The following is a 19,611-nucleotide window of genomic DNA, read 5'->3' as shown; positions in this document are numbered from 1 at the left end:
ATTAGTGACGACATGGTTAAAAAAAACATGTTTGTTTCAAATTGATTTTGGTTTTAAATACAATCATATATTTATATATACTGCGCGACTAGGGAATCAACTGAACCCGGTGCGGATATGGAGTGGATATGTAAGTGGGATCTCACATTATTTATCGCTTTAGTTTGATAACCAACGTTGTTAAAATAAATTTGAGATCTTTCAAATTGGGGTTATGAGCCAAGCGAGAATTGGATTTCAGTTTACAACAGTAATTATAATCCTATTCTAGATATCTTTTTGAACACGCCGTCCTCCCCGTCACCGACGACACGCGTATACTATCATGATTCGGAAGTGAATTTGACCATTTTTGAGACTTGATTATATACTCTCGATGTTTTCGAAACCTAGAGTCAATCTCATCTAGATCTAAATCTCAGGGACGCTGAACCGTAATCTGTGCTAACACACACCAGTTCAAAACGAAATAATTTATTTGCTGGCTAATCGCAACCATTGAACGCATGGCGCACACTTGCAATCAAATGAACGGGATATTGCAATTTCGGTATACTAGCACAAAAGCACATTGACAATAAAGAATAAGAAATTAGAACTAAGCAAGAAGTAGTGCAGAACCTTTTTTGTAAATGGAATGTTTGCGGGATGGCTCTTCCTCAGCACGGTAATTTTCTTCGTCTGACTGAATAGACATCGATTTTGCATTGACCATATCACCGTGTCCCGCCGACTGATTACCGGTTCTCCCGGCAATATCTGATTCGGATCGCGATGCCTGACAAGAGCGAACGCAGCCCGCCGACAGAGCCCCACAAGCACGGGCGGTGAATTGGTACAAATCTCGCAAGGCGTCAATGTTATCAGTCGGACACCGGCTAATCGACGCGTCTTTTTGGCAGTCATGTGTAGCCGCCGGTGATTTCCCGGCACATTCTTCTACAGTTTGAGATTCGTGGCTAGGCGCGGGTGATGATTGCGCCGAATCCGGGCTTTTTGGTAACTCCGGATAAGCGACACCTTCCTCTGAAGACGTGTAACTTTTCGAGAATGATCCGGACATTATGTTATCGATTGAAAAAGACACTTTGCCACCGCTTGAAGATGATTCTCGTTCGTTACTTTCATGCCGAGTTTCAGCTTTACAAAAGCCGTTGACAAGGTTTATGTTCGACGCAGCATGCAAGCCTGCCTGCGACTGATTTGACAGTGAGTTTAGTGAGTTCAGCGCGTTAATATGAGGCAATGATGCTATTGGCGAAAACGGAGCCATGTACGGCAGCCTGGGTGGCAATCCGTTTTGTAACATCGAGGCTAAGGCGGCGTGATAGTCCGCGAACGTTTTCCTGATTTGCACAGCGGCGGCAAGAGCGTGCGGATCGTTCAAACCGGCGTCTTGTAAAGGTGTCGTCGGTAGAGGGAGGCTGGGCTGTAGCCATTGTGATTGCATCCACGTAGCGAGCTGCGCCTGCGCGAGATTATGTTGCGTCACAGACGGCATTTCTTGATGCGACGCGTATTGTCCGATTCGCGTCAGCTCTGGATCGCTGGCTGTCTGGTAAGGACGTGCCCGATGATTTGGAGCGTACATTAAATCAGGCTGAGATTTTAGGCTGTCTTTGCCTTCCGCGCCCGCCTTGAACCGTTTGCGCCTCCGTAGAAAGCTGCCGTTTTCAAACATTTTCCCGCAAGTCGGGTGTAACGTCCACAAACTGCCTTTGCCGGGCCTATCCGAGCGACGCGGCACTTTCAGAAAGCAGTCGTTGAACGACAAGTTGTGTCGCAGCGAATTTTGCCACCTTTGCGTGTTGTTTCGGTAGAACGGAAAATGGTCCATGATGTACTTGTAGATATCCGACAGACTCATCATTCTGTCCGGTGACGATTGAATCGCCATCGCTGTCAGAGCGATGTAGGAAAATGGCGGCTTCTGATCACCATACGCTTCCCGCACTGGTCGAGGCATCATTCGTTAAATATTGTTATGAGCTTATAGTAACCTTACGAGCTAAACGCATTGAAAGATGTTTATTGAACAAATAACTACAAGTATATATACAAGTTCAATTATAATAGCACCATACACACTGTCTTCTCAAGTTATTTACTGGAAAGCATCCCAACCTTGGCCTACTATTTCCTTTGGTGCAGGGGTTGTGATTTTTTTTTCAGTATTCGAGATGGCTTCTGTATAGCAACAGCTTGCATGATCAAGTCAATCCTGCTATCCAACTGAAGCCTATTGTGCCGGGGTTATGCTTATTTAAAGATATTTCACAACGGAAAAAATCTCGTCGAAACATAGATATTTATATAACGACTTGCACGATCCGATTTCCCAGAATTCATCATTGGGCCAGAAAATTACAGTATCGTTTGAAATTCTGCGCCGCAAGATGACAGCTAGCCGCGGGCCTCTCAGTAGGATAGTGGTCGTTACGATTGCCACCACTAATAACCATTAAATAGCGAGGAAATACTTCATGGATTTACGCAAGGATTATACTAATCAAACATGCTAAACTTCTATGATAACGTCAATTATAAACATGTTACCTTTACGGCTTGGGAACAATGCCAGTAATTGAAGAGCGCGACTCATCAAATAAAGTCTACGACCACTTGACGAATTTCAATAGACCCGCTATAGGGGGATACATCCGACAATGTTTACGGATTCTATTTATACAAGCCCGTGGCATAACGGAACCAGCGCTACCTTGGCATTTAACGAAAATGAACATAAACAAATAATTAATAAATAGTAATGACAATAACTCGCTATGTCTCTGAAGTTGCCGTATCTAAGATATATCTGCACGACAACTACCCCATATAATTCGCTAATCTCTCGGAAGGACGTACATATGTTTGAGCTCAATCGAAGATAATCTGGCCTCTTCTTGGATGTAAATCCCAATATATATACGGATGAGCCAAAGCGCAACACATTTAAGATGGTATATGAATATACGTTCCAACGCTAATTAATCGATTTTGATAAGGGACCGCCTTAATGATCGTATAATACGCAATAAACATAATATGTTCTGCGTATAGACATCGCTGATAAGGTGTTCCGAAATCGGTCGCGACGAGTCAACAAAACAAAAGACCTTGGCTTTGAAGTCTTATCCATGCAGTCGCTCAGACGGGGATAATTACACGATTGATGGTTAGGTGATATATTCTACGGACTATCGTCCGAAGTCTGGACATTTGAAATTCTGTTGAAATAGGCGAACACGCATACGTGCATTATAAGAATATTCGAATAGTCTCTATATTCGCATGATGAAGAGATTTGAGAATTAAATCGCGACAAGATTTTTTCGCGGTTTCACAAAATGGCGGACATACGTTGCGACGTCGGCTGTGCCGGTCTCGCTTCGCCATAATCTAGGGCGCGCTCGGCGGGCACATAAAGGAGTACTTATGGTATTTGAGTTGCGGCCTGGTAATTGTAACCAAATCGGCGCTTACACGACATGATCTTGGCAAAGTCGATAATTATTACGGCGCCTAATTCAGTATTTTCGTACCGATTCCTTAAATATAAACTAGGTTTTACGCAATATGTGGTTTTAATGTATTCTATACTGGTCGTTGTCATTTGCTATTCATCAAAGACAAAAAGGAGTGAATATGCGCAAAATTTCACAATTATAGTCATTTCTGAACCCTAATTATCATGTATTGACAAAATTTAATTAGGAAAATAACGAAAATCTGATAAACGCCGATGATATAATTACTGCACGGAGGTCTAGAAGTGAAACTTATCATCAGCAGAAAAAAAAAACTGAATTCGGATAAAGCACCTTGCGAATTTAGTATACCCTTTTATCTTACAACTGAACGCAGTTAACAGTAACGGCTAGCCAAGGCTGCTGGTGTACGAAGGAACAATTGAGGAACAATTAATGCAGCGAATACTCAATCAGATACATCCACTATCTATTACGCACTTGACAGCATCCGATAACTTACTTCCGAAACTTGACATATCTGCTACACTACTCCTTTACATATATCTTATGACATTATGAGGCATTCCCTCAATACCTAGCATCCTCGTCTGATTGCAAATACAGTTGCCGCTATACCGAACGATGATACCATCGATAAATACTATCAGGTCGCGAATATTCGAATCAAGTAAACACAGCCACCGCGGCACGAAGTGTTAATACTATCGATAGAAACTACTATGTCGCGAATATTCGAATCAAGTAAACACAGCTACCGCGTCACGAAGAGGTAATACTATCGATAGAAACTACTATGTCGCGAATATTCGACGCGCGTATGCGTTCCCAGGAAGTTTGGTGAAGTTTATCAACTCTCGTACGGCAGATCGAAGAACGCGTAGGAAAAAAAGATAATACATTCATCATATTACCGCAGGCATGATACAATACATATACATATACATTATACAAGCTAAAAAATAAACTCTACTTGAGATCTGTCACTCTCTTTTTCACACAACTCTAGCCGCATTGCTTGAGCCAAAATAGATGAATATAGGCTGGGAAATTAGCAGTGGGGCTCTACAACTTCTAAATAAGCGCTCACGCTACAAGGGCGATTTTTCGCAATGCTCAAAGAAGTGAACTCACAACTGTTATCCTATCGTCCTATCGCCCTATTTACCGGCGGGACATCGCATCTCCGTGACTATACAGACCGGTAGACGACATTGTTACACAACACCGTAGACTGCAGTTACCCAGAGGATTTGAAGAATAAATAATGTGTTCATCCTTATTCCGGTCATCCCACTGTTAAAACTGCTACATTATGAAGCGAATTATACATATTTTACCTACCCATATGTTCCTGTCCGAGTTGCCATTGTTATTAATTAATGCAATCTTGAACAACGATAGGTATCAGTAATTTTAACTATGCATAATACTTTACCGCTATAATATGATGTGGGTAATGAAATGTAAGCATTATAGCCGAGCGAAAACGACAGTTGTCCAAAAGTTTAAGAGGTTGCGTGTATGGATTCTCTGAAACGATTTTGAACTATGTAGGTATGTCAATTTTGCATCTCTTTGACCCGAGCTATAAAAGAAAACAAATTGGTCAATTAGCCAATGCCATATTTAACTTCTCCATCTACAACACAGCACTCTAAACAAGTGTTAGATCTGAAGCATCGCGACATAAGTCCGCACGGGTTGTTTCTATAAAATTTTATCACCTCACTGTTTTAACACCAACTCTTGCCTTTGTCACCCTAAATTGTAAAGGAACCATAAAACAATCAAAATGTGTTCTAAAACTATCGCCATTCCGCATATTTACAGCCGTGTTGTCTCGACATAAAAACGATTTGTGATGTCATAAAAGATACATAGCACACACCGCATAGCTAACAGCAATATGATCGATGATATGTGGGAAGGTTTGGCATCGTAAATGAAGTTTATTTGAACGAACGCGTATCTGTATTTTGCCAACAACTGACAAATCGACGGCATGCATCAGCTGCTTATCCCAACGATCGGGAGAGCTTGACATTTGAGACCTCCAAGTATTGCACATAACACAACAAATCGCCGGACCGTGTAAATGCATACCGCAAACCGTTTGATTTATAAAGCACCCGACTGTGGTTGAAAAATGAGATAAAGAAAGTGGGGTTTGTTTAAGATACTTGGTGCCTCTCAAAACACGGCTTCCGTGGTTTTGGTGGCGATGAGGAGATGACCAATCTCACACTCGGAGACCTCTGTAGGATCAACCCGGCATGTCTTCACCGCTACTGCCTCGCTAACCTGTTCCGTCTGCTCCCATTTAGCGGCGTCTTATAAAAGCCTACAGAAATGGGCCGTGCTACACTACAAGTCGGCAGATACGGATTCACAATAAAAAACATCGGTCTGGTGTAATTGACCATTGTATACTAAAAACACCACGAGCACCACAAACAACAAAAACCAGTTTCATAAAGTATATTTACTTGTAATGATGGCAATGTCACCATCAGTATGGTAATTGTATTTTTGACCCGGTTCTCTCAATCCCTCTAGTAAGCACGTGATTGAAAACAAACGTATTCTCGCAGATATTCAATCCTGAAATTCTCCGCGCGGAGTTTAGCGCAATAACGTCAAAGGTATGTGTATCATATAGGCTCAATCACAATAAAACAAACAGTAATAAGTTTTATACTTGGCGACCGTTGATCTAACTAAAAATTGATTTTTCGCACTTCAACCCGAATTTCAAGAAAAAGCATATAGTTCCATATATTATGTTATCGACGGCGAGCAAAAACTGATCTGATCAAACGCAAGTCACATATTCACTCTACCTAGCTGACACAATTTTGCTCAAAACACAGTGGGAGAGTTGAGTAGAAGGAGCTCTTTTACTGGCTTCCACAATTTTAATGTCGATACTGCTATTGTATAATAGTGGATCGCGATATCAGAGTTCTTTCTTAACTACTCTTACCCCCGACTATTTGCTTTTGAACAAAATTGTACATAGCCTACAGAACGCGATTTGTGCGGCACGCGGACCCCTGAAACGAATGTTCTGCCAAATATACCAGCGCCGTGGCTAAAAACCTTAGTCTTCATCTGAAACAAAATATATCTAATTACAATTCCAGTCATGAATCATATTTGGAAGTAGAATTGTATGATTGTCATCGTCATGAATTTGCTTCATGCTGCTTTGTTACGCAGCGATGTCACTCGTTTACTATACTCGAATCGATACTGCGACATCAAAATATTTGCCTAAACTGATCGCCAGCGATCTGAATCATAATCAGATAAAACGCAAACACATCGGGCGTAAACGAGCGAATTGAAATATTCTCTCGCACAATTAGGCATGACCTGACCACTGACCAGACATAAGCGGCAAGGTAAATCCATGGAAATTTATCAAATCGAAGGATCATCGTACCACCGTACGGCCGGCTTTGGGTCCTGATCAGTTTCACAAAATGCCATCATTGATGCTAGAACGGGAGAGCAAACAATTCCGGCCGAACTTTCTACGCAATACACTGATGTTACCTGCCGCTGAACTGCACTCAATAAAGCTGTAGGCTACCAATCTCAATATAACAATGTTATATACTAACGAACACATCTCTATCATTTCACATTTATATGCAGGCATTATAACACCCGTAAGCTTACCAATCGCCGCCATATGTGGCCCGAGAACAGGTACTATGGTAAATATGCAAAACTCGTCTTACGCACGCCGTTACATAGTAGTTGTTTTGTCACTATAAATAGTCTCGATTGAGTACGCGCACTCGTAGAGACGGAATCTAAGTCACTAGTCAAGGTACAAGCACTTGGCGGTACAAGCTACGCACTTACGCACGTTGATATGATTTCGTTGGAATTAAACCTTTACCGATCTCCGTCAAATCTCAAGCCCCGCCAGCGCTATGTACTAAACTCAACGCACCGCTAAGGTATTGCAGTGACAAGAATGTGACGCACTGTACAAACGTAAGAGCGACTTTTCGCTTTCCGATAAACAATTTCGTCACACTTATTCATCAGTTTCTTTCGTACTCTGTCTAAATATACTCGACGGCGTATAGTGCCGTGTTAGTATTGTTTTGAAGCAAATTGTGATGTTTGCCAAAACAAATATGTGTATACTTACATGCTGATTGTTGAACCATGCGCGATTCATTACTACACGCGATTACGCAGTGCTCAGCGCTCACACGTTATCGATACGCCCGTTGGCTTGGGCCTGCGATAGCAAGCCTATTTCTTTACGACAGTGTCGCTGAGATCACGCAAGTAAGTGTTGAATATAGAAAGAGCTCTATGGTACGTAATGCAGAGTCAATATTTGTCATTGGTGATTATTCCTGGTTCTTTGGAAAACACTTTCATACTAGTCAGATATGACACATAAAATTCTGCTACAAAGCAAGTATACGGAATATTAGGTTTCCTGAAAAACTAACAACGACATCTGTATGCTGTAGAGTCGTGTTATTCTCACCTATACAGGTGTTATTGCATAATGGAATAGTCCAGTAGTGACAAGTCATATTATCTTGTTTTGAATTTGATCTTACGGCAGTTGTTTAAATATTTGCCCGTGAAGTTAGACAAAGACAGTGTATTTTGCAGACAATGATGGCAGGGCAAATCGAATGCGATGGTAGCATAATAACATACATTATTAACTATTTATTGCGATATAATGCTCTATGTATGCTGTACTGACATCAGACCCCGTTGAACAAACTAATGCCACATTGGACAAGATTGCCTGTTGCGGTTCTGATACTATTCTGTAATAACGCCCTCAATATACCATGCAAATGAGTATCGCTCAAGTATACACACTTACACAGTAGCCAGGGCTGGCCAACCTTTTCGGCCAAAGGGTCACATTCGATTGACAAACCTCTGCGCGGGCCACTATCCGCGCGAAGCGCGAAATTTTTTTGAAGTTCATAGGTCAATGATATTGTCGCTTGACTATATTGCGGGCCTGCTGTATATCGCTGGGCTAAGTTTGCGAGGACTGGGCTATTCGGCGCATGGACAATTGGACATATCGATATCGAAAGCTGTGACCAACATGCGTCAATCATTTCGCGCATAGGTTTAACGGTGGACGGTCTAACTGCGAGCGCAAACGCAAGGTCGCATATGATGAACGACACTGTGTCTCGTAATCGCGAATATAGTTAGACTCAATCTGATACATTAGGTGTTCTTCCATTTGCACAAAAGGGCAGCAATATTAAAAACAAGAAATCGAGTGACAACATATTGCGCTAAGCTTGTAGAAAATTTTTACCTTTGATAAATCTATCGCAAATTATTCTGCTTTATTGTAGTGTACGAAGATGTACCAATATGTGAATGGCTGATGGATCTGTCAATGCGTTGGAACTGATATTTTAGTCATCACATCTCAAGTATTGCAGCCAGACTAATCAAATTTTTGGTTGGTCTTGCAAGCTCAAAATCTGTGCAATCCATTTTTGATGATATTAGAAATTTCGGAAATTACCTCGCGGGCCACTCAAAACCTTCTCGCGGGCCACGGGTTGGCCGGCCCTGCAGTAGACAAATCAGTCATAACGTAATTTGACATAACAATAACTGGAAATTAAGAACCGGAGCCCTGATTTACTGACATCAACCTAATTTATGTTAACTGGCGAATTCAGAAGATTTTTAGGATGAATTTGGCTAGAAATTCCCTATAATCTGAATATAACTCGACTGTTTCCTTTTTCTAAACACGTAGCGTAGACGATAATTTAGCAATACCAACACCCAAGAGGAATTGTATTTTGGCATTTGGAAAACATCAACCTTTTCTGGACATGCGGGTTGCGGATGCTATTTGCTAGAAAATATTTTGCAAATGTTTACATAATTTGCGCTAATCATAAGACGATTGATGTTGACGAAGTTCTTTCCAATATTTGTACCGTAATGGACCACGACTGGTATATCGGAACAACGAAAGAAGTGCTCTAAGTTAATATTGTCACACATGATGACAACATTGAAGCAAAAATATGAATCAATATTTTGAGCTTCTTGTTATTCCAATCGTATACCGGACACAGTACCATGCTATGCTAAATATCTATCGCATTCGATCGCAGGGTGCCTCATTTACTTATCCAAATTTGTGCTTAACAGAAACCCGCCATAATTTCTGTCCGAAGGTGACCAGAGTGACTTTGAAGATGTGGCGATTCCACGTCATTAGCCAATCAATGGAATAATTGCTTTACCATTTATATGGCGAGATGAATGGATTAATTATTGTCTATTTATCTATCATTACGAAAAATTACTTTCCGATAAACGCATCGCACGCGTTTCTCCGCCAGGCGAGTGTTTTATCGTCAGGTAAGTTAATTTTAAGATGAATGCTGGCAAATATAAGTGCTGGCATAACGGGCCTCGGTGGTTCATACGACCACAATGAACGGACCCTAGGTTCGCTTCAAAGTACTGCGGGCATACTGCATTTACGAGAAATTATCCCGTGACCGCCAGCCATCACCAGAATCAGGTGCAGTGACGTGCGGTCCAATGAGGCAGGTGAGGCAGTGCCTCACCTGTCGTCAGGGCGAATAAGTGAAAATTGTGAAAACCCGCCATGAGTCGATGATTATTGATATTTTACATCGATGTTCATAAATAACTAAATCATAACAACTGGTAACAATCAAATGCTATCGTCACACTGATTCCGAAAATCCAAATATTAACAGTCTCAGACCACCAGAACCCCCTCAAAATCGCCAATGAAGGTGACATTCGGCTTTATTACAAACAATGCCATCGCAGAGAAACAGTAGCCAGGTGAGGCACAAACGAATTTGCCTCATGCACTATTCGCTAACAACTGGACCATCGCAGCACAGTGAAACGCGCTATCGATTTCGGAATACAACAGTATTGAGTCTTGACTGTCTTGTAGGAATTATATAGTAGCGACGGCCAATACGTAATGCGGAGCAAATACATTCCCTCACTTATGTAGCTGTTATTTATTTTCGGTTAAATTGTAGTATGTGATAGCTACTTGCATATGCCTACATGTATTGTATAATGTGGAATTGCAACGGCTATCAGTGTGCAAAGAAAATGCTCTCTATACCCGCTGCTGTTGTTATTCACATTTTGGATCTCTTTATCAGGTAGGCTACTTTACGTGCGTGTGTGTTTGTGTGTGTGTGTGGGGGGGGGGGTGGGGGCCGTGCCTCACTAGCCATGAACCTCACCGCACGTCACTGATCAGGTGCATAGGGGTAATAGCCAACGCGTCTTCATACGCACCGTACCTAAACTCCTTCGTCATTTGCCTATTTGACAGACAGGCAGAAAGACAGACATGATTAAAGTTTATTTCAAAAAACGAAGATAAATATTTCAGTGTAATGGTAGCCAGCGAGGCGACCTTTACGCGATCAAATCAGCCGCTCACATTATATGCCATTATTATGAATGATAATTATTAGGGCAGGGGTCACCAACACGCGACCCGCGAGGTCATATTTTGCGGCCCGCGACCTGATTTGAAATTTCTTAAGAACGCTTAGTAAAGCATTTTGAAATGGTGAAATTGATTTCAGTTTAAACATATTGTAGTTGTTATTCCTGTGCCCAATGTCACTATTCCTCACTAGCTGATACGGCTTCGGCGATGGTTATATCATTCCGTGGCGGAAGATTTGCTTATATGAATTGGCATATTGCCTTGACGTGCAATCGCCGACCACTGCCCAGACCAAGACGCTTAGAAAACGACTACAGGCCACCAAAAGACCAAGCTTTACGAGGAGATAGTTTTCCAGCAAGTACCGTGTCTATAGCTAACCACAATATCGATTCTTTAGTCCAGCTGTGGCGAATCTGCGGTTGTAGAAGGAAAATTATGCGGCCGTCGACACTTATTTTGAATAGAATGTGTTGGCGGCCGTCAATATTCAAATTGAATTTACGAATCGATTCCCTAATTATTGAGAAGTTTAAATTATTCTTGAAATTTTCTTCGCGCTATACGCGATTCAATGCGAGTTGACTTTCGATATTTATATAGTAGCGTCCTTTGTAATCTGAGCCCCATAATGAAGATGCGAACTGCAGAGGAAAATGATGCGCCCCATAGATAAATACCAATTTGTAGTCGTGTTCTTCTCACCACAACGGAAATTTATTTCTGGTAGTCCTACGAATCCAATATCTTCCCACTATATCGACAATCCTGATGAGATGTCGAGAAACAACAGCATGCAACAACGGAGTCTAATAACACTTGGCCAACCCAAAGAGGCAGCACATCATTTTAATAACTTCCCTAAATTTTCGAAAACGCCCCTTGCATCAATTCCACCAATGAATATGATCACATGGGCTGAGAAAGGATAAATATTTGATATTAATATGTGATACGATACTAATACTAATGACGAAATTCACTCAAGAATATGAAATTGTTTTCGCGCTTCGCGCGACTACAATACGAATCCTGGTTATTCATAACATGGCTACTCACGATTTGCCCGTCGTCCATGTTAGCGTTGTACTGACGTAGAGTTATCAAACCGTGGCTGTTATACAGCGTTGCCTATTTTTATCTCGATATTAAAGTCATGCGACCCGCGGCCTCGACGAATTCTGAAAAGTGGCCCGCGATCCATTTTGAGTGGGCGACCCCTGAATTAGGGTTACCATACGTCCTCTTTTAAGAAAATTTGTCCTCTTTTTTGAAATTTTTGAAAGTGACCTCGGAGGACGCCCAAATGTCCTCTTTTTTGGGTGATGTGTCCTATTTTTTGAAAATTTTGGCCATATGTAAGTTAAAATTCAAATGAGATATAGGAGATTAGTACTCAAGTAACGTTCTGGCGGGTATTTTGGGAGTTGAGCCTGAAAGTTGACCGTTTTTGGTCAATCAACGGAGAATTCAATGAAAGTGTATATTTCTGGACTCGATTCGTTTTTTTTTAGTCAACAAACTCAAACTCGGAATATATTGACCAATATTTCCGGATATTACACCGGTATTGTAAGTCTGGAAATTGAAAAAACTGTCCTCTTTTCAGATTTCCAAAATATGGTAACCCTAGGCCTATATGATATAAATGTAGTGATATGTTGCAAGCCATTCCTATCCTCAACATCCGCGTTTGCGCGTGACGCAAATCTGATAAGTTTCGAGTCCCTGACGAGACGTTCTCGACACCAAACAATCCCGATGTTTCGTCATGAAATATTAACCCGTGACGTATAACACACTTCGATGTTTTGTCATCCATTTCTCTCACGTACTGGGCGCAGATGTTGGCAAATCCCTCACAGTATTGATATCAACATGTATTTGACAATGGATTCTAGCGATTTGACATTCGGCAACACAAGCCAATAAGTTAATTAGCGGAGAATCACTTTTCAATTATATGCTTGTCCAGTCGCTTTGCTGTTCCATCAAAACCGGCGTGTAATTTACTTGCATCGCAAATCGCGTGGGAATCCACCAGATGATTTAGATAACCAAAAGTGACAGATTATAATTAAATCTCCGTGTAAGCAGGGACCCGGGTCAATATCGTGATATTCTGGATCACCTCTACTGACGCCACAAAACCTTCGTTAATAAGCTTACGTAGGGCATTTTTATGGGAGCATCGACATCAAGCTCGCATATGATGCACGCTTGACTGCGGTTAGTGTGAACGTAACAATTGTTGATTTGACATGAAACAAACTCGCAAATATTGGACATGATAATCCTGTGAATGACTTATTGATGATAAGTGACGAGCGCACGGATTTCTGTCTTTCATATATCACATGAGGGTGACGATTGATGGAATTAAAAATCCGATATTCTGATCGAGCATCGATTTTTGAAATCTAATCTTTTTCAAATACCTTGCACCAAGCTGTATCATGATGTCTAGAATCTATATTTTCCAGTAGTTTGATGAGAATTTATGACAAAATTCACATAAAATAGCGCTACTCTGCATTGAACGGAGGATAGTGTAGTCATTGTACGCCAATTTAGGACAATTTGAATGACAAATCATGGCTGAATTAAGATATCAACGTTGTGTATTCTGGGCTGGTGGAAGTTGCCCTTTTAGGGGTTGTCGTTGTCGGTGGTATTCGTGGTGTTTTTTAAAACTAGAATGGTCATTCAATGTGTTTTTGAAGATCATTCTGCGAGAGAGAAAATTAGTTTTCAAAAAAAGTCCGCAGATCCGTGACGACCCCTGACGTAGCACCCAAATCCATGAGATTCTCTGTTGTGAAACCAGCAGCACCTCATCATACAATATCAAACAAATTGTCAGTTTTGCATGTTGTAAACCTCTGCATTCGCATGTAGAATATAGGGTTGTGATACTGTCGCGGTTTTAAATCCCAGCACTATTCCATTTTAATTTTAGTATTTGTATTTACCTTTGCGTTGGCGATTTTTCCTGTCAAGAGTCCATCGAAAAGTTTTGAAGAATGTGAGGAAATTAAGAAACATATTGTGCTGAATGTTCCATTACGAGCTATTTTCAAATTCTGTATGACGAACCATTTATCCTAGTAAATTGGTTCCGAAGGGGTCATAATGATGTACTACAGCCGTATAATTCAATCACATTAAAATCCATGCCATATGTAAAATGCCTTCCTATAATCCTCTGATGAACCAACAAAGCGCTTGCATGTGCAATCAATCGAGAGCGTCAGATGATCACAAAACGATATTGTCATAAATCACCGTCTAAAATAGGATTATGTATAGATAATATGTTTTATGTCATTCCAAAGTAGGAAAGGATCTTGTGTTCTCACAGACAGACAAGGAAGGATATACGAAGTGCTTACATGCTGTCTAAAGAATTGATTGATATATACGTAGATGATGAGGACAATCCAATGATGTCCCGGACCCAGCACGAGTTTGTAACAGTAACAGTGCACGAGCCAGATATGGTCGGCATCAAAGAGCTACCACTATTTTGTACTCAAGTATACACCTTCCTATCTTTCATTGTATCGCAGTCTTGCAGTGTATTGAAATGATGATATTTTTAGCAAGAAATTGAATTGAATAGAAGTAGTATTCATTACTTACAATACTTACCTAAATGTATGCTTGCGAACTAAATTTGACAACTTAGAAATTGGACGACTCGTGTTTAACAATTAAATTTTGTTTACTACAGAGTTAGTTAAGTTCTAATCCCTCTTGAAAAAGACGTAGAAACCCTTAGTAAAGACTGCTTGTGAACATCTGTTTGACTGGAACGCAGCTTTGTCATCTTAATGTGCATGGTCGGAAATGTTAACTCGGAAATGTAAGTAGACCTGGCCGCGGGTCAAATTATGAAAGGCCTGAAACTGTCTGCGGGACGGGATCGGCCCGCGGACTGTGTATGTTGTCCGCCCCTGCTTTACAGTATTTTCCTTATAGGGACAAGGCCAAGAGGTTGTCGCAGTAGTAAACCTTATTGGCGCTCAAGTATAAATAGAAGTAACGTCGTAAATTTCTGATCGATTAAAATTAGAAGTAGCGATTTGTAAAAATTGGGTATTATCTAGGCATAGTTTTGCCTGAGAACTGAAAACGGTTAAACATAAGTATAAAAATTTATGAAATTATTACCATTCGCGGCGGCAGTTGACCTATGTTGTGTATTTCGAAAAAGAAGAAGTGATTCGTTGATGACCATATGACCACCTCTGTACAGGACACAACTGTCCCATTCAACACGCACTTCGTATCGCAGCGTTAATGTTCACTGGGTACAGTATGCTTCAGATCTTCGTATCGCAGCGTTAATGTTCACTGGGTACAGTATGCTTCAGATCATCACGTAAGATTGAATTCGGTTTGAAATTTTGGTTTTGCCGTATGTTTTCCATAACCAACTAGGTGTGATGCTAGAATACAAACTTGCAGTTCTCAACATCGCCACCAACCGAATATCACTCACGCCTACAGGCAAACTTGACGATTCCAAATCATGCGCGTCGCACTGCGGTAAAGCTATATGGCTATGGCACAGAAAAGCTTAATGACTAGCCTACAAATGAGACCGAACGGCGAACCAACCAGTGCTCTTATTGCTGTTTGGTCAACTATCTTTTGCTCTTGTTGAATGAAGGTTTCACTTGGGTGCCGTTGGTCTGGTGACATTTGCGAATGAATACAATTCATATTCGTTGTCGCATAGCATCCAAACAAGCATCCGCGCCGCGCTATATACACGCACGTTTGAGAGGTGAGTACTAATGTATTCGTGGTCTGTATATCGACCAGAATCGTCGAAGATAACGCAGATTGGAGATGAGACGGGTGTGTTTAAATGTGGAGTGACTGTGACCATTTTCCAAATATTCTGTTACTTAGGGTTACCATATTTTAGAAATCTGAAATAAGGACACTTTTTCAAGGAAAATCTTGAAAAATGGTAAATGTTTTGCACTTCGCGGTCGGTTGATTGAAAAAATGGTAATTTTCCAGCCCATCTCTCGAAATAGCCGCCGGGGCGTTACTTCAGTGCTGATTTACTGTATCTCAGTCGAATTTTGCCCTATATTTAACCAAAATTCTCAAAACAGAGGACAAAATCTCAAAAAGAGGATATTTGGGCGTCCTCCGAGGACACTTTCAAAAAAGTCAAAAAAGAGGACAATTCCTTTTAAAAGAGGACGTATGGTAACTCTACTGTTACTGCGGTAATATCACGACATTTGACTGCGAACAACACCAGGAGTCCAGGACTGCAGAAAAAAATCTCACCGCATTCTACAAGCCTTGATGGTAGGACAGTGTATCACTGGAGAACTTATTGTATGTAAATGAGTTTGCCAAGATTTGGAAGGCGAATAATATGTTCAAAGGCATATCTAAAGAGATTGCAGACATCGTGTAATATAATCAATTTATTGGATATTACATCCATCCCTAAAGCAAATGAGGCGGATGCAGTTTATCTTGTAATCGTGTAAAAATGAATCGATTGAGTTCATACAAAAATCTTGTGCAAACGCTATTCACATGCCACTCGCCCGTTGAAAAGGTTAGGCAACTGTTCGATTTCGGTCGAAGAAAAACAATATGTCTGGCGAACAACAGAGCGAAAATGAAGAGCCGGAGGACCCGATGGACTTGATGACCATGGAACAAGCCGAACATTACGTTGGACAATTTCGAAGACAATTAGAAATGGATAGAGAACTGGTGCGCTTGATGGCAATGATAGTGGTACAGAAAATACGCATGCGCAGTATTCGGTGTCAGATAGGAATGATCGATATGAACTCGGAGGTCAACTACAAGTGATCTGATCACACCGAATCTTTGTATAAAATTGTTCTGTATGACTAGATTAGGTGTGGATTGCAGGGTCTCTCTGAAAACCACACGAAAATAAGTTATGAAGCACTATTTCCAACTCTATTGACAGGTCTCGGTGGTTTCTGAAGCAATCAAGAATGCTTGCAAAGGGGCGATGGCTGATGACCCTCTGATTAAAGGAATGAGCAGCAAAGTGAACCCCTACGTAGATAAGAAGGACTGCAGTTTAATATGAAGCTGGTCAAGATGGTATCTATAACTCTGGACTCTTGAAACTTCGGCGAAGCGTTGTTTGTTGCATTACATGTATATGATCTTATAAGTCATATGTCATGACTTGGGTGAACAGGAGAAAATCAGTATATTGTCCTCACTCCTCAAAATGTATATTATATAGCCGTTGATCAGCTTCCACAGACCTCCGCACGTATCCACGTAGACTGCATGGTAATGAGGAATCGTACGTGAAATATTCTCTAATGCTTTTGAAAACTTTAGTAAATACTGTTTTGTTGTTGCTTGATCGTGATTGCAATACAATTTGTTGCCCTGTATCGGCTCGTGTCAATCAATCAGGGGACATGTGCTTCGCGCGATCGCTTGGGGAGATGAGTGGTACCGTCCAGTAATCCAATGCGACGGATGACCGATACCGCGAGTACGGTCCTTAATCCACCATATATGATTCATCACTGCTCATACTCAGATAGGTATATTGATTTCTGCGTTGCACCATATGCGACAATGGCCATAGCGCCCTGCACTCACGTCGCTAGTATATTCATCATTTCACTGCTCAAATTGGTATTGGTGCCGCAATTGAATATCGCATTGCACAATGTGTGAGTGTGTTGGGCATATGAAAATATAATCGACTATATTTATAGATAACTAACCTACGTAGGTTAGTTATCTATACTATTTTCGAATTGAGTGGCATGATGCGCCCGACGCGAATCCTATTCCTCCGCCTGTGGGGGCGCCAGAAACCTTTCGATGTGGCCTTGCGATGTCGCAATATAGATAACTAACCGTAGGTTAGTTATCTATAGTGGCAAGTAAAACATGCTCATAATTAGGGCGAGGCAAAATCGAGTACCCGAGTGATTCGATTCTGAATCACTCATTATGACGTCGTAACAGAACGTAGTATGTCAAAGTTCAAATATGTATCTTTTATGCCACCACAAAGAATACAATGCCTGTTATCCATCACATTTAAGATACTTTGGTATTTTTTCGACCCTACCGATTTCATTACACTTTGTGACAATGTTGTGGGAAGATCATGATTTCGGAAATGTGTTACTTCCAGTAACATTAGTAGCTTTGTACTATATGTTTCGTATGTTGGGATACGGCGAATCAAGGTTTTCACAGTGGAAAATAGCATAGCATATAACTCTAGTTGATAAAATAACTTCCGGTGGATAGGAGCGCACAATTTCAGTACTCGAAAAAAAAATCCGTCTTAAGTCTGGCGGTGCGCTGACTTAGATTTCTGTGCCGATCTGGACGCATTTGAGTGTGAGTATACTTCTTGGCGTGAGTTGAGTAGCGAAATCGTTGCTGAGTAGAGAACCGCTACTCAGCAGAGAAATCGGGCTCCACCCTTACTACTGGAATCGAATCATTAAAATAATTACTCGATTCCGATTCGAGTAATCGAATCATTGTGCCCAGCCCTCAGGGTTGTAATGACTCGAGTCATGACTCGACTCGAGTCAGACTCGAGTCACGATTTTTTTATGACTCGACTTGACTCGAGTCATTTTCTTGAAATGGGAAAATGACTCGACTCGACTCGAGTCAATATTTGGATTGACTCGACTTGTACTCGAGTCATTACGCATGACTCGACCCAAGTCATTGACTCGGCTTATTTTATATGACTTGAAGATGAAGAAATTTGCGAATCATAATGGCTAGATCAACGCATCCGACGAATTCTGCCGACATCGCTATTTGTCACCACTGCTTTCGTTGCACTTGTCTGATATCAGATATGCCGCCGTAAAAACAACAGAAAATGATACATAGTAGCAATGTATTGTACAAAATCGTCCAGTGATGAAGAGGTAATAGATCCTCCGCAATTAAAGTACTCAAGACTTTTCAATTATACAAGCAAACAATTGGATCAAAGTTCAATTAGAGCCAATGAAATGACTCAGATGGTGAAGAGACTGATAAGCTCATGTGTAGATTTGAAGGCGATGATTCTTTGCATTTTTGGGCGACTAGAAAGAATGAGTATTAAATGCTCTTCAGTGTGGTTCAAAAATGCTTGTCAATTCCTGCATCGAGTGCACTAGTGGAGCGTGTATTCAGTAGATGTGGATTCATTCTACGGCCATGCCGCTTTAACATATTTGAGGATCTCCTTTCCACATTAGTATTTTTGAGGTGTAACTCATTGATTTGATCTGCTGTCTGTGAAAACACACAATGCCCCTCGTCCATTTGACGTTTTGTTAGGTATGTGCATTGTGCACGTGAGTAATAATGAATGGCTAATGTTGTGTGATGTTTGTACAATATGGCTGTTCTAAAATAACTTCTTTTTTATTTTACTGGGTGGTTACTTGATAAAATTGTTATGTTGCATAAAAGGAACACTGAATCTGGCTTAATTTGAAAAAAGTGAAATCAATGATGTGAGAGGAGAATATTTTGGATTTGAAAATAAATGGAGTATTTTAGTGAGAAATTCTTTCATATAATATAATTACATAGTAGTAAGCCGACTAT

The 19,611-nt window shown here is 40.9% G+C and overlaps 3 protein-coding genes across 3 annotated transcripts in view; 1 reads left to right on the top strand and 2 right to left on the bottom strand.

Annotated features, from left to right (window-relative positions):
• The window catches only part of LOC145447653 (epidermal retinol dehydrogenase 2-like), a 118,884-nt gene that overhangs the window by 90,819 nt on the left and 8,454 nt on the right, over window positions 1–19,611 (bottom strand). The window lies entirely within an intron of this gene.
• Window positions 459–7,762, bottom strand: LOC145448590 (uncharacterized). The gene is made up of 2 exons (XM_080327005.1): window positions 7,660–7,762; window positions 459–2,008 (listed from the first exon to the last, which is right to left on the bottom strand). Exon 2 carries the CDS (start codon window positions 1,967–1,969, stop codon window positions 599–601), a length of 1,371 nt encoding a protein of 456 aa, XP_080183131.1. The 5' UTR covers window positions 1,970–2,008; window positions 7,660–7,762; the 3' UTR covers window positions 459–598.
• Window positions 15,357–17,414, top strand: LOC145449176 (guanine nucleotide-binding protein G(I)/G(S)/G(O) subunit gamma-11-like). Its single transcript, XM_080327646.1, has 2 exons — window positions 15,357–16,743; window positions 16,970–17,414. Exons 1-2 carry the CDS (start codon window positions 16,621–16,623, stop codon window positions 17,093–17,095), a joined length of 249 nt encoding a protein of 82 aa, XP_080183772.1. The 5' UTR covers window positions 15,357–16,620; the 3' UTR covers window positions 17,096–17,414.

Source organism: Botryllus schlosseri, chromosome 10 (assembly GCF_051294905.1).
Source record: "Botryllus schlosseri isolate E-star chromosome 10, Bs_hap1, whole genome shotgun sequence".
NCBI classification, from domain to species: domain Eukaryota; kingdom Metazoa; phylum Chordata; class Ascidiacea; order Stolidobranchia; family Styelidae; genus Botryllus; species Botryllus schlosseri.
Note: the sequence above shows the minus strand (reverse complement) of the source record. Positions and strands in the feature narration are given on the sequence as shown.

What these genes read in the sequence shown, in the direction of transcription:
- LOC145448590 (XM_080327005.1), bottom strand. Translation starts at nt 1,969, where the DNA reads ATGATGCCTCGACCAGTGCGGGAAGCGTATGGTGATCAGAAGCCGCCA.
- LOC145449176 (XM_080327646.1), top strand. Translation starts at nt 16,621, where the DNA reads ATGTCTGGCGAACAACAGAGCGAAAATGAAGAGCCGGAGGACCCGATG. An exon ending in TAGAAATGGATAGAGAACTG is followed by an intron (nt 16,744 to 16,969) that starts GTGCGCTTGATG and finishes CTCTATTGACAG; the next exon opens with GTCTCGGTGGTTTCTGAAGC.